Genomic DNA, 12,296 nt, shown 5'->3' on the forward strand with positions numbered 1-12,296 from the left:
TACAAAAGCTGGGCCTGTGTGAATTAATGCAGCATTATCCTTTCTAATTTTTGCTCAGTCCAGGCTGCAGTCTTAACCTAATCTCCTTACACGGGACACGGCAGGACATTCTCTCCCCCTGCCCTGCTATGGCTCTTATCTTTCCACCAGATATTCCTGCCTGCAGCACACATCCAGCCATGCATTCCCTCTCTTCCCCAGAGCATGTAAAAAACAAGGAGAAATCCCCCTTTTGCACTGGGAAACAAAATCTACATACTGAGGACATGGAACCTGAAATCCTGATTTGTTGTGAAGTGCACCAAGGTAACGGATTTATAACCACAACGTATGGGAAGGAACACCACTGAAATGCCTTTCCTTCTTGCTAAAAATACTCACAACTTAAAGTGCCTTTGCCCTTCTTGAACTGTTGATATTCATAAGCCCAACTTTGGTGGGCAGGCTGAGGCCAGAGGAGAGAAACCTGTGCCCACTATTTCCTGCTCTGTTTTAGTCCATAACAGTTATGCATCCCATTTATTCTTAGTGTTGCAAAACAAGTTAGTTTTAACTTGTATTTTTTTAACAAGTTTCTCTCCCCAGCTGTCATTTTCAGGGTTACTGTCAAACTATTTTTTTATTTCCTTTCTCCATGTTTGTACAGCACAGGCCCAACCCGTTTGTGACTTCCCTCCCTAGATGCAAGTTGCCACACATAGATCAATTACATAGAAATACAATGACTTACAGTAAAGAAATCATTTGGGAAAAAACCAAACATATGGACCTCAACTTATTTATAAATATCTTCAAAAAGGAGCCTGGAAACATCCCACCCCGGGTTGGCAGTGCTCAAGGCAGAAGTGGTGGGGAGTGGCAAGGGAAGAGGCAGACAGACAAAGATTTTACTTTTTGTCTCATTAAAGTTTTGTTTTCTTCTTTACAGAAAAACAAGAAAGGCCAGGAAATCCTTAGAATCTCGCAATCCCAACACCACCTCATTAGATAAATACAAGGTCCTTGCTTCCTGTTCCCTCCTCACTTCACAGCAAGCGAGGACAGAGCAGGACAATGCCAACGTCAAGAATGCTACAGTGAAAAAGCCCTGTAAGTCAACGCTGTGCAAAAGTTGGGTTATTCTATTTACTTCTACTCCATACTAATGCATCCAGGTTTTTTTAACTATGAAAACCCAGGTCAGGTGTTAGAGTTACTAAAGCTCCTCCTACACTTCTCACCTCTGAACCAAAGATAACCTGGTCAAACCTCTTGCCAAACAGGCTCTCCTCTGACCATTACCAGCCAGAAAAATTTTGGGGTAGAGATGGTTAAACAGGAAGGAAGGATGAAAGGAAAAGATCCCAAAGCTCAGAACAACTCTGTCCCCACTTGCAACCCTGATGTAGGGGGAAGGAGGGGACACAGGGACCCAGTTAGTGCTGCTCCTGCTCATACCAGGCATGGAAAAGTACAAAAGGTGATGGAACACACATAAAAGTCTCCTTTCCAACCTGTGCCTTGGGCTCCAGCTCTGGAGCAGCTGCATCCACTCTGCATCCCACCAGAGTGCCAGGCACAAACAGCTTTAGACTAAAAGGTGCTGATGCTCAGGATTGACACACAGTTTTGAGACCCATGAGAAGCTGCTGGGGTTTTAGCATCATGCAGTTGGCATGATGTCCAGGAACAGGGGCCAAAACTCACCACCCTGTGAAAATACACATTTAGGGACAACTGAAACCAAAACAAAATCAAGTTATTTTCTGTCTGAAAAGCTGTCAAGCATATATTTTTTCACCTTCTTGACTGTCTAGGAAACTGACAGAAGAAAACTGGTTATTACTCTGGAATAAACTGGAGCAGAAGAAAAAAAAAAGGATAAATCCGAGTTTATCTTCTTAAAATATAAACCCCCTCAAGGAATATAATTTGCTGCAATTAAATACAAAAAGCCAATCCTCAAGATAAGCCTTAACAAATCACCTTGAGAGTTTAATAAATTGTGGTTTGGTTTGGGGGATTTTTCAGTGCATCTGTTAATGCATTTAACTGACCTGTCAAACCTACTTCTGAACTTCTCACATCAGACAAACGTAGGAGTCAGAATACAAAGTGGGCAAGACAGTCTGGGACCACTGAGAGAACTATTTCCATAAGGAGGTTTTGAATAATTAATTATTAAACTAGAAAGAAGTCTCAGGTCCCAGCTTGTACCTTACTTAACTTCACTGAAGTTATATTCACAAAAAGAGTAAGTTTAGATTAAATACTGGGAACAAATTCTTCCCCGTGAGGGTGGGGAGGCCCTGGCTACAGGTTGCCCAGAGAAGCTGTGGCTGTCCCTGGATCCCTGACGTGTTCAAGACCAGGCTGGACAGGGCTTGGAACAAGATGAGCTTGAAGGTCCCTCCAACCCAAACCATTCCATGATTCTATGATAAATTTATCTACCAGACACAGCAATGTCACCATGGGAAGCTGTGTAGCTGCCATCTGACTTTTGGATTCAGACTCCCACAGATGAGCAGGAAATTATTGATACCAAAAGTGCTTGAAAAGAGCTGATAATGCTACAGATATGTATTATCCTACACAGTTCCTTTTACACTTCAGAAAAAATTAGTTGTTGATACATAAAACAACCCTAATACAGAGTTGTCTTAACAAGCTCTCTTTTGAATCTGCACTTCTGGTCTTTCCTTTCTGGATCACTAAAGATCAGATACAGGCTGTATTTCTGATGCACAGAAGGCATGAGCTCTTCTTTCTCTATTTTCTTACTTGCTTTGCTCCCCATCACTCACAGATGATGTTCCCCAAGCAGCTGAGAAGTTGAATGCTCTATTTCCAGAGCTGACTCTGTGAGTGACTGTGTACTCACAAGTAAGGGTACAAGATCTACCAACAATCTCCCCCCACAAATCTCAACCACTCTGCAAACTTCCATTGTGCCTAAATTAAGCAGCTTTTGTTATCAAGTGAATAAAAACTCACATTTCCTGCCAAACCACTAAATGATGTTCAAATGGTAGAACCTACACCCAATTTAGCATTTCTTAGTGATTTAGGTGGGTATTCTGGTATGCAAAGACTGACTTTGCAAAGCTGCAATGGTCATCTTGACAGACGGAGGATAATTAAGTCTGTGAAGCCCAGAGAGAATCAACTCCACATTTACTGGATCTCAGAAATACAAGCAAAGGCCAACAAATGCAAAACTCACTGCTCCCACCATGCTGTTGCACCCTGCAGGAGCTCTGGCTGTGAGCTGACCCTGTGGGAGCACTTTGTTGTTCTGAGCTGTTTAAAACCTTTTGCTTTGGTGCTTGTGGTTTTACAATTCCACAGTTTCAAGTGTTTCATCAAAGGAACCTATAAGCAAAGGTGGGAGGACACAAATACCTTGTAAACTGGCTTTGAATACTAATCAGTCTGCAGGGGAATTTAAGGCTGTAAAAAGTTTTCCAGAAATAGTGCATGATTTATGCAGAGATGATTGCACATCAATTTCTTATTCAGAATCTTTGTCACATTCACTGGGAAAAAAGTTGGTTTTATTTCTGTCCTTCATTCTTCTACCCTACTGGGTTCTTTCAGTTACTTTTCCCATTCAACCCTAATGCTCTTCCCATGCAACAACTATCAAACACAGCCAATATATGGATTAAATCCCACAAGCTTTCCTGCTGGAGTCACTGTACTTTTCACAGTTGAATAGTCCATACCCATTCCATTCCCATTTACAGGGATTGATCGCTGAATTGAACAGGAGAGTTCATCCACCTGCATCTCTGCTTTCAGTCTATTTTTGAAAATCCTTCATATGATCACAACTCTAGACTTTCAAATGAATCACAGTTCAATAGAGTCACTAACGCAAAAAATATCTATTCCAACACCAACTTACATTTTCTCTTTTTAAAGCTGGTAATGAGAGAATTTTAAAATAGAAGCTGCAGCTCTTTTATCATTAAGACCTCTAAATTTTGTACTACATAGATAGATATTAAGGGAACTCCTGAATGAACCAGAAGGTGGTAATTTCTGGGTAATCCCACCAAAGCAAAAAAAAAAAGCAGGGAGAAAGGAAATCACTGCTCTCACATTCTTTTCCTATTATTAAATGCAATACAATTAAATGCAAGGGTGCCTTGTAAAATAACTGAAGCCAATCACTACAAACTACACTACAGGGAAAATTAGGCAGAATTTATGCAGCAATACAAAAGAGAGTATTCTTTGCACAATGCAACTTCTCACTAAAGGATGAATAAACGCGCATTTAAAGCTCAGAAACTTAGAGCCAGAAATAAGAAGGGAAACAAGACATAGATAGGAAGGGCAAGGGAAGAGAAGGAAGAAATGTGTATATTATCTCAAGAGCTTAACTCCAGAGATTCCAGGAGTAAAGAAGCAGCAAAGAGATTGCAGTGCAGCAGCTTCTGACACGGAGAGGTCTAATGCTGCCATTACCTGGCCATACACATTGGACAATTGATGTGGAGCTCTTGAAATCTGACAACTGGAAAGCTGCAATTTAGCAAGAATAGTTATTTAAAGCACTTACTCAGGAAAAAGCTGAATTTAGCTCACAAGAAGAGCTGGCCCCTACCTGTGATTGCCCCAGAAAGTACCTGGCCATGGCAAAAGTTTTATACAGGGACTTTTAAAGCTTTAAAATCTACAGACACAAGCAGGAAATTAATGTTTGTATTTCTTCTGACTGGCCTAATTATAACTTTCAGCCCCAGAGTTACTTTCAGTATTCACAAAACTCAGTTTAAATTCACTCTTTCTACTACCTAAACGATCATCTCATTTGTTATCTCCTCTCAGGCCCTACGCAAACTGAAACTGGAAACCTCATTTTCAAAACTAATTCTCTTACTGTTATCTGATAACAACCCTTAGGATTACAAATTTAATCACAATAATAACAGAATACACTGACAAGTGAACCCAAATACTTCCAGTGTTTACACCAGCAGCAATAATTTTGTCATGTCAGAAGGTGACTGCAAATTTACCTCCACAAGGAAAGTGACTGGAACAGGACAAGTAGCTTCCTTGCAGTCCCTTACTGAAGAGGAGATACAGAGACACAAAGAACAGAAAAAGATTACTTTTAATATAAGGTACCTTCACAGACAATATGATTTATTGACAACGTGATTTATTACTAATCCAACTTTGCTTTTTAGAGGCTAAAATGCTTTCGTCATTTCAAAAAAATTAAAAAGAAAATAGATATTAAGTTCCCAGCAAACAGAAATAGGAACTTACTAAGATTTTTTACTTTACGTGGCTCAATTTCCTCTCCCTCCTGCAATTATCTGTCTGAAGAGGAAATAGCACACAACATTCTGTGCCTGGCTAGGAGGTTCATAAGAACAATGAATATATAAGGTAATACCATGTTATTTTTAAACAGATTTTTTTCTTTCTTGTTTTGTTTTGGTTTTTTTAAAGAATATTAAAAGCCTTTCTGCAGACAGGATTCTGATGGCTCCATGACAGAAGAATGCAGCACTGCTAAATGCAAAACAGATTTAGAATATTTCTGGCACCTGTGCTACAAGACTGTCATTAAATGAGATGCTTTTCTTGGTTAATATGTTCTGTAAGATGTTCACTTGAATGGGCAGCATAAATGTCACTGCACTCAGGTGATTAAATCCATACTGAAACTCTCTTAGCCATGGGTCCTGATATGACAGCTCAGGGGCTACTACCCTTAAAAGCCATACTGCTCTAAATCAAGGGAAGAGTCCCTGATGTATCATCCTCAGCATGCTCAGACAGAAGATATCCCTGATGCTTAAATAAAATCACCTGAAATCCCTGTTACTACCATTATTTACCTGCCAACAGACAGCAATGTAAAGACGGTGCAGCCATTAAGGCTGTTACTTTTCTGCTATTTGAGAGCTTTGATGTGACAACTTGAAAGTTCATTTAACAGCTGCTTGCATCCACTGTCATCCTGCAGAACCTCCAGGTGATATGGCAGCATCATCTGTGGTGATGCAGCTGAAATCAAGGGGTGTCGTAGTTTGAAAACAAAGGACACTGCTTAGCTAAGTCCTTCTCTGTAAGTTTTTGTTGCTTTGTTGTTCTTTAATGTGCTGAGTTTTCCATCCAGTTTCTATTTTTGTATTTTATGAGGCAAAAAATAATGTTCAAGAACAGCCAATATCAGTTGACTTAAATGTCTCTTCAGCTAGAGCATGGCTTAAGCTCATCTCAGTTTATCCCAAATCCAAAAAATGGTTTGCATTTTCTCTGCAGTTGTACACCAGCAGACAGGCAAATTAAAGAGTATTTAAAAGTAGCAGGGATCTCAGGAGAGGGGAGATAAATACAGCAGCATTTGTTAGGCTGGCAAAATGCCATTTGCCGACTTTAACCATGACATTTTATAACCTTTTTGTTTTAAATAAAGATCAAAACCTTAGGATGTTCAGTTTCACCACCACTTCATGAAGGGCTCACAGGTTCTCTACCATAACTAATCTTAAACATATTTATACATTAATAGGAGTCCTTAAAAATATTTCATTATATTAAAGTATTACATTCTATAGGGGTCACTAAAAAACCTACTGTCTCAAAGTATGTGGAGTATAAATCCTGCTGAAATAGTATCTGACCACATCTGTTCTTATACAAAAGTCATCCCTTAGAAGCCCCTTTTAAAGTCTGATGTTTCATGTAGTTCATTAATCCTGAAATCTCTGAAAGCTGCTGGTGGCTAATGAAATGCATAAATTTGGACCACACAAACACGTAATAACTTTCAGATCTCCTTCAAGTAAATCTCTCCCTATCAACTAAGAATGGAAAAAAATACTATTTTTAGCGGCATGAGAAGTGTTAAACAAAGAAGAATAGCCATCAGACAAAGACTCTACATAGTAAAGACAAAATCAGCCTCTTTTGCAGCAGACTTTTTCTGCCAGAATTACTTGTGACAACACAGAATAAGGTGTAGATCTGTATTTTTGCTGCTCCCCATACTATAAACACTGGCAAGTAAATACTCTAAGTGTCCTTTGTAATGTTTGCTTCCTGTGCCATTTCTTTTTCCATCTGACTGCTAACTGCAGGGTTTCTTTTATCCAAAGAATAGTATGGAGACCTGGGCAGCAGGCAGGGATTACAGAATTCAGCACTCAACCCCCACAAATGCAGAGGCCAAACTGGCTTCAAGCATGCACTTTCCGTGGGGCAGAATGAGTGCCTGTATTTACACACCCTATCCAAGTGCTTTCTCAATGGGTACACTTGCTCCAGGATCACATTCCCCACTCTCTCAGCATCCTCACCTTCCTAACATCCTGCAGGTATTGAATTAACACACCTCCCCACAGTGTAAATAACGTGATTTAAGGAAAAAAAAAAAAAAATCAAAACAACACAACTCTCCAGGGGTTCTGAAGTCATGCTGAGAGTTATCAAAGCCAAGGTTTTTTCAATGTTGCCCTATTGGCTATGTTTTCCCTCAACAAAGAATTGTGCTTTCAAACACTGATGGGCTAAAATTTCTCTCAAGAAATGTACACAAGGTATGTACACAAGGTAAAGGTATGCTCTAATCACTTAATATCTGCTTGCCTATACAAAAAATCCCTCTATGTTAATTCTCCGAATGAGAGAATTAACTTTTTTTAAAAGTGAAATTTCAACTAGAATAATTCCATTCTCGTTATCTCTGAAGCAAGTAAAATGGGCCTAGAAGAGAGGGACTGTTAACAAGAGCATACAGTGACAGGACAAGGGGGTATGGCTTCACACTGACAGAGGGCAGGGTTAGATTAGATATTAGGAAGAAATTCTGCCCTGGGAGAGTGGTGAGGTTCTGGCACAGGTTGTCCAGAGAAGCTGTGGCTGCCCCATGCCTGGCCAGGCTGGATGGGACTTGGAGCAACCTGGGACAGTGGAAGGTGTCCCTGCCCATGGCAGGGGGGTTGGAATTAGATGACCTTTAAGATCCTTTCCAATGCAAATCAGACCATTTATTTTCACTCAGCTTCTTTTTGTAAAGATTGGTTAATTTACCCAAAGTCCCAAGCTATTTATATAGAGATAAGGAGATCTCCTCTACAGTTTCCTGTATTTGTCACACCGCATCTGTCACAATGCAATCGAGGAGATTACTCTGTTTCAAGTCATATATCCTTTTTTCCCAGAGGCAGAAATTCATGGATTCTGAGAAGTCCTGAGTGAGCAAGGAGAGACCACTAAGTTTGGTCTAGAAGGGAATAACATTTGCCAGCAAGACCTCCTTCCCAGCATAGGACAATACAATACTTGGCACATCCAGTCCATAACTTCTACAGAAGAGAAGTGTTTGTGCCTGAACTGCCCCCGCCACAAACTCGCTCTCAGCTGCAGCTCTGGGAGAGATGGGCAGCAGCCAATAACTCACACAAAAGTTCTAATTTCCAAGAACAATTTTTCATTAAAATTCACACACTGATTAAATTGGCACCTGGATAAACTTTACGACATGTGGCTCAGGTTGTGTCCTCCTGTCCTTATTGCAGCCTGGAGCAAAGAAGTTGTCCTGCTTGGGGAGGGCTGCTTCAGTCTTTGATAACTCACGTAATCAGTCCTAATTAGTCAGAGTCATTGAAGAGCCTTCTGCCCTATTAAAGATTCATTCCCTCAGATATGGCACTGCACAAATTGCTTCCTGCTGAGGAGGTTTGGGATGTCTGCTTTGCAGAACAGCAGCATAAAGAAAGGTGCTTGCACCAGAAAGACACAAGCCTAATAAAATCAATTCCTGACATTTGAGACAACCTCTTAAAAACAGTCACTGGGTATGCATATAATCACACTCCATAATTATACTAATTTGCACAATTAAGAGCTGGATAAACACCATAAATTTAAGTGAAAAACCCCAGGCACAGGATGGTGGTACTACTGGAATACTTTAAAATCCAAAATATCCAGCACTGCTGATGCCAATTTCTGTAACCACACAACATGAGAGAACCTTACTGAAATCCAGATAGATACTTGCCACCAAATCAAAAGAATAGGAATAAAGCAATAAAATAGTTTCTCCTACAGCTCATCAGCGTTGTTTTCTTGTCAACTTCATCTTTTGGTGCAGTCACAACTGACACAACAGTTTAAATACTCCTGAGGTGCCCATCTCCTGCAAGCTCCCCACTCCCCCCAAAACCTCCCAAATTAGACTGACTGCTGCTGTTACAGAGCCAAACTAAGGCAGAAATCCCAGGGCAGGCTCAGAAACAGACTTTAAACACACACTCCTCTGGATAACCATCTTCTTGGTGGACAAAGATTTTGGTATTTTCAGGTGGCCATCTCACACTAGAGATGAAAGATGAAAACAACAATACCCAACAGCTCTCTGCCCACTACTGCATTTCAGCTCCCAGGCATCTAAACCCTTCTCAGCAGTTATCATTCCCATCAGGCAAGATATTTCCCATACTCACCATTCCATGTCTTTGCCTGCATCAGCATCTTCCTCATCAGGCTTGCCATACTGGAATTCTTACCCGTATTGCCTAAACCTGCTCAGGCCCAAACCAGGTGGAAGAGGTAAAAAAAGACACCTGTATCTTGTCTCTGCCAGCGTTGTGGCTTTTCCTCCAGAGGCTGCAGAGCAACTGGAGGAGCAGGGCTGAGCACACACACACACACACGTGCATGCACACGCACAGGAAGCCTGGAACGAAATCAGTATTAAACGGACTGACTTCCTTCTTCATGCTCCAGTATTTTGGCCGTAAACAAGCACTGCATATTAGCTAAGTGAAGCCGAAAAGTCCAGCAGTGAAGGACAAAAGAAGGGAGTGGCTCCAGCAAGGAATAACTATTTTAAATACACAAACATCTTCCCATCAGATTAAAACTAGCTTTTAAATTAGGCAGATTCTGAAGCCATTGTTGTGACAGGGTAACTGAAGACAAACAGGAGATGTTGCTTCCTCCTCTGGAGAGGTCTCCTGGAATTCCAGTACGAAGCGTCCCTTAAGCATTCCAAGTGCCTGGTCAAAAAGTGTTCATGAAAAGTGTTTCTGTCACTCCAGGGATAGAAGGCAAAAAGGGGAGGCAGATACAGAAATGAGCCCCAGAAGAGGCACTGCCAGCTACAACTGCTGCACCTTGAAGTACAAGAGCAATGGAGGAGCAGAGGAGGGATGCTGAACACATGGCTTTGGCTACCAGCCTGCCCCACAAGCCAGCCCCCAGCTCTCCAGGAACAAGGTCAGCCTGGCAGAAATGAGTGTGTGTGCAGGGATCTGGCAGGAGTCAAACACATCCTCCCCAACAGTGCTTCATACCACAGCCTGCTTGTGTTCTGGGAGATCTCCACCTCACCACACACAGCCTCAGGCTCCTTCAGTTTTCCAACGGCTTTTCCCCACTGTTTTGCGGTATTTACCTCATGGCAGCTCCACCTCTGAGCAGACAGAGCACACTACCAGCATGCACCAAACCCTTTTGCACAGTTCCAGAGGGCCTCTAACGTTTGCCCCACTGCTGGCAACAAAAGCTCTCTTGATGGAGAAGAGAGCAGGCAGGTCAAGCTCTTGACACAAAACGCTCCAAAGGCAGATGATGATTTCTTTGACCACTCCACTGGCTCCCCAGCAGGTCCATGCACATGGCAGGCAGGATGAGCAATGCCAGCAGAGCCCATGAGTGGCAGTAGCCACTTGTGCCCAGCACTGCACTCACAGACACCCTGCTGCAGACTGTGCCAAGCTGGATGGCTCTGGAGAGTGTCCTACCTGGTGTGTGAACAGAGAGAGGCACTACCCATTCGCTCTGTCCAGCAGAGCTCACCAAACCTGCAGTCTACTGCCATCAGGGAAGCCTACCACATCCAAGCATCCTTGGAAGGAGAGAAAAAGGAGGATGGACAGGGCAGTCTCAGTCCATCCCCAAGGGTCAGCCACACAGTGACCATTCTCCCCTTGGCTGGGACAGAGACATAGCAGCCCTTCTACATGCAATGGTCCAGTGCCTGGAAAATGCAAATCCAAACTTCCCCCAGCCACTTGGGGCACGAAAGCCTGAGGTGTATGTGGTTTTGCAGCACTAGAAACTTTTCCTGTCTCTGAAAGAATACCAGAGTTATGGTAGTTCTAGGTCTGGAGCCTGCAGCAGGGAGTATCTTTACTGATAACACTAATGAAATATTGCCTGACCTCTGTGTGGTTTGTCAAACCAAGCCACACTGTGGCTGGTACAAAAAGCTGAGTGAGGAGAATGCTAGGAGCTGGGCCATCCTTAACCCCAAGATGATGAGAAGTGCTTGTCTGAAAGAGCTGCCCACCTGTGCCTTTTCAGACATGCTTTTTATTTATCTTTCTATCAAAGAAACCTCATAAAAGGCCTTTTTAACAGATAAAATAAAACATTGACAGATCTACAACTATTCAAACACCTTTTTTTTTTTACCACCTTGCAAAGGTGGCTACTGAAAGACCCCCATTTTTTCTTACTCTATTAATAATTCTGCATTGTCCTATCACTGCATGCCCTTGTAAAAATGATCTTCCAGCTCTCTTGTAGCTCCTTTAGCTAACAGAAGGTGCTCTAAGGTCTCCCCAGAATGCTCTCTACTCCAGGCTGAAAAAGCCCAATTCTGCCAGCCTTTCTTCTTCACAGGAGAGGTGCTCCAGCCTTTTCTTCTCCTGATTATTTTCATGGCCCTTCTCTGGACTTGCACCAACAGATCCCCATCCTTCTTATGAGAGAGAGGTTGGTGCTGTCCAACATGCCAGCTAACTGCCTCAATATATGTGTTTATGTACACATCTACCAAAAGACACTCAGAACTTAATTCTTCAAGTGTAATGAAATCACTGCCACAGTACAGAACACAAATCATTTCTTTAATACCCATCAGCCAAAGAAGGCTTCACATTAACACCCTCATCTCTGCCAAGTACCAAAACAATTACCACATGAATATTAACAGGGTTCCTTGGCAGGATGATGTGATTATCACAGGGAATCTCAGGAGACACTGCAGGACACTTCACATTTGCACCAATGTACAGAGTGACTACTTCAGGCAGCAGAGGCTCTTGTCCTGGAGGGGTTCCATGTAGTAAAAATAACAAGCCCCAGGATAAGACTGCTTGGGGGCAAAGGAGAGAAAACATCACTGCTCCCAGCAGCAGCACTCAGAGGAATCAAAGCTCTTCGTGCTTCAGAAAGGAAAATGCAATAGCAGCTCTGCAGCTTCTCACACCCCATCAGGGGAAGAAAAATGGTCTTGAATGTGCGATCCATTTAATGTCACACAGAAAGATGAG

General features: G+C 42.1%; 1 protein-coding gene across 3 annotated transcripts in view; it reads right to left on the reverse strand.

The window, feature by feature from the left end:
- The window catches only part of LOC146434184 (ras GTPase-activating protein nGAP-like), a 165,908-nt gene that overhangs the window by 118,636 nt on the left and 34,976 nt on the right, over positions 1-12,296 (reverse strand). The window contains exon 1 of one of the 3 annotated variants that reach the window (XM_085068620.1): positions 9,459-9,644. The exons of 1 other annotated variant lie outside the window; for it this stretch is intronic. Coding sequence is in view for 1 of the 2 variants with exons in the window: in XM_085068629.1 (XP_084924755.1) it covers positions 9,459-9,507 (49 nt within the window). In the remaining variant the exon portion in view is untranslated. Of the gene's footprint in view, positions 1-9,458; positions 9,645-12,296 lie in introns of those variants that run through there. One more of the 3 variants, XM_085068629.1, reaches the window with a different exon arrangement.

Source organism: Lichenostomus cassidix, chromosome 8, assembly GCF_008360975.1.
Source record: "Lichenostomus cassidix isolate B80296 chromosome 8, HeHo_3.0, whole genome shotgun sequence".
Taxonomy (NCBI): Eukaryota; Metazoa; Chordata; class Aves; order Passeriformes; family Meliphagidae; genus Lichenostomus; species Lichenostomus cassidix.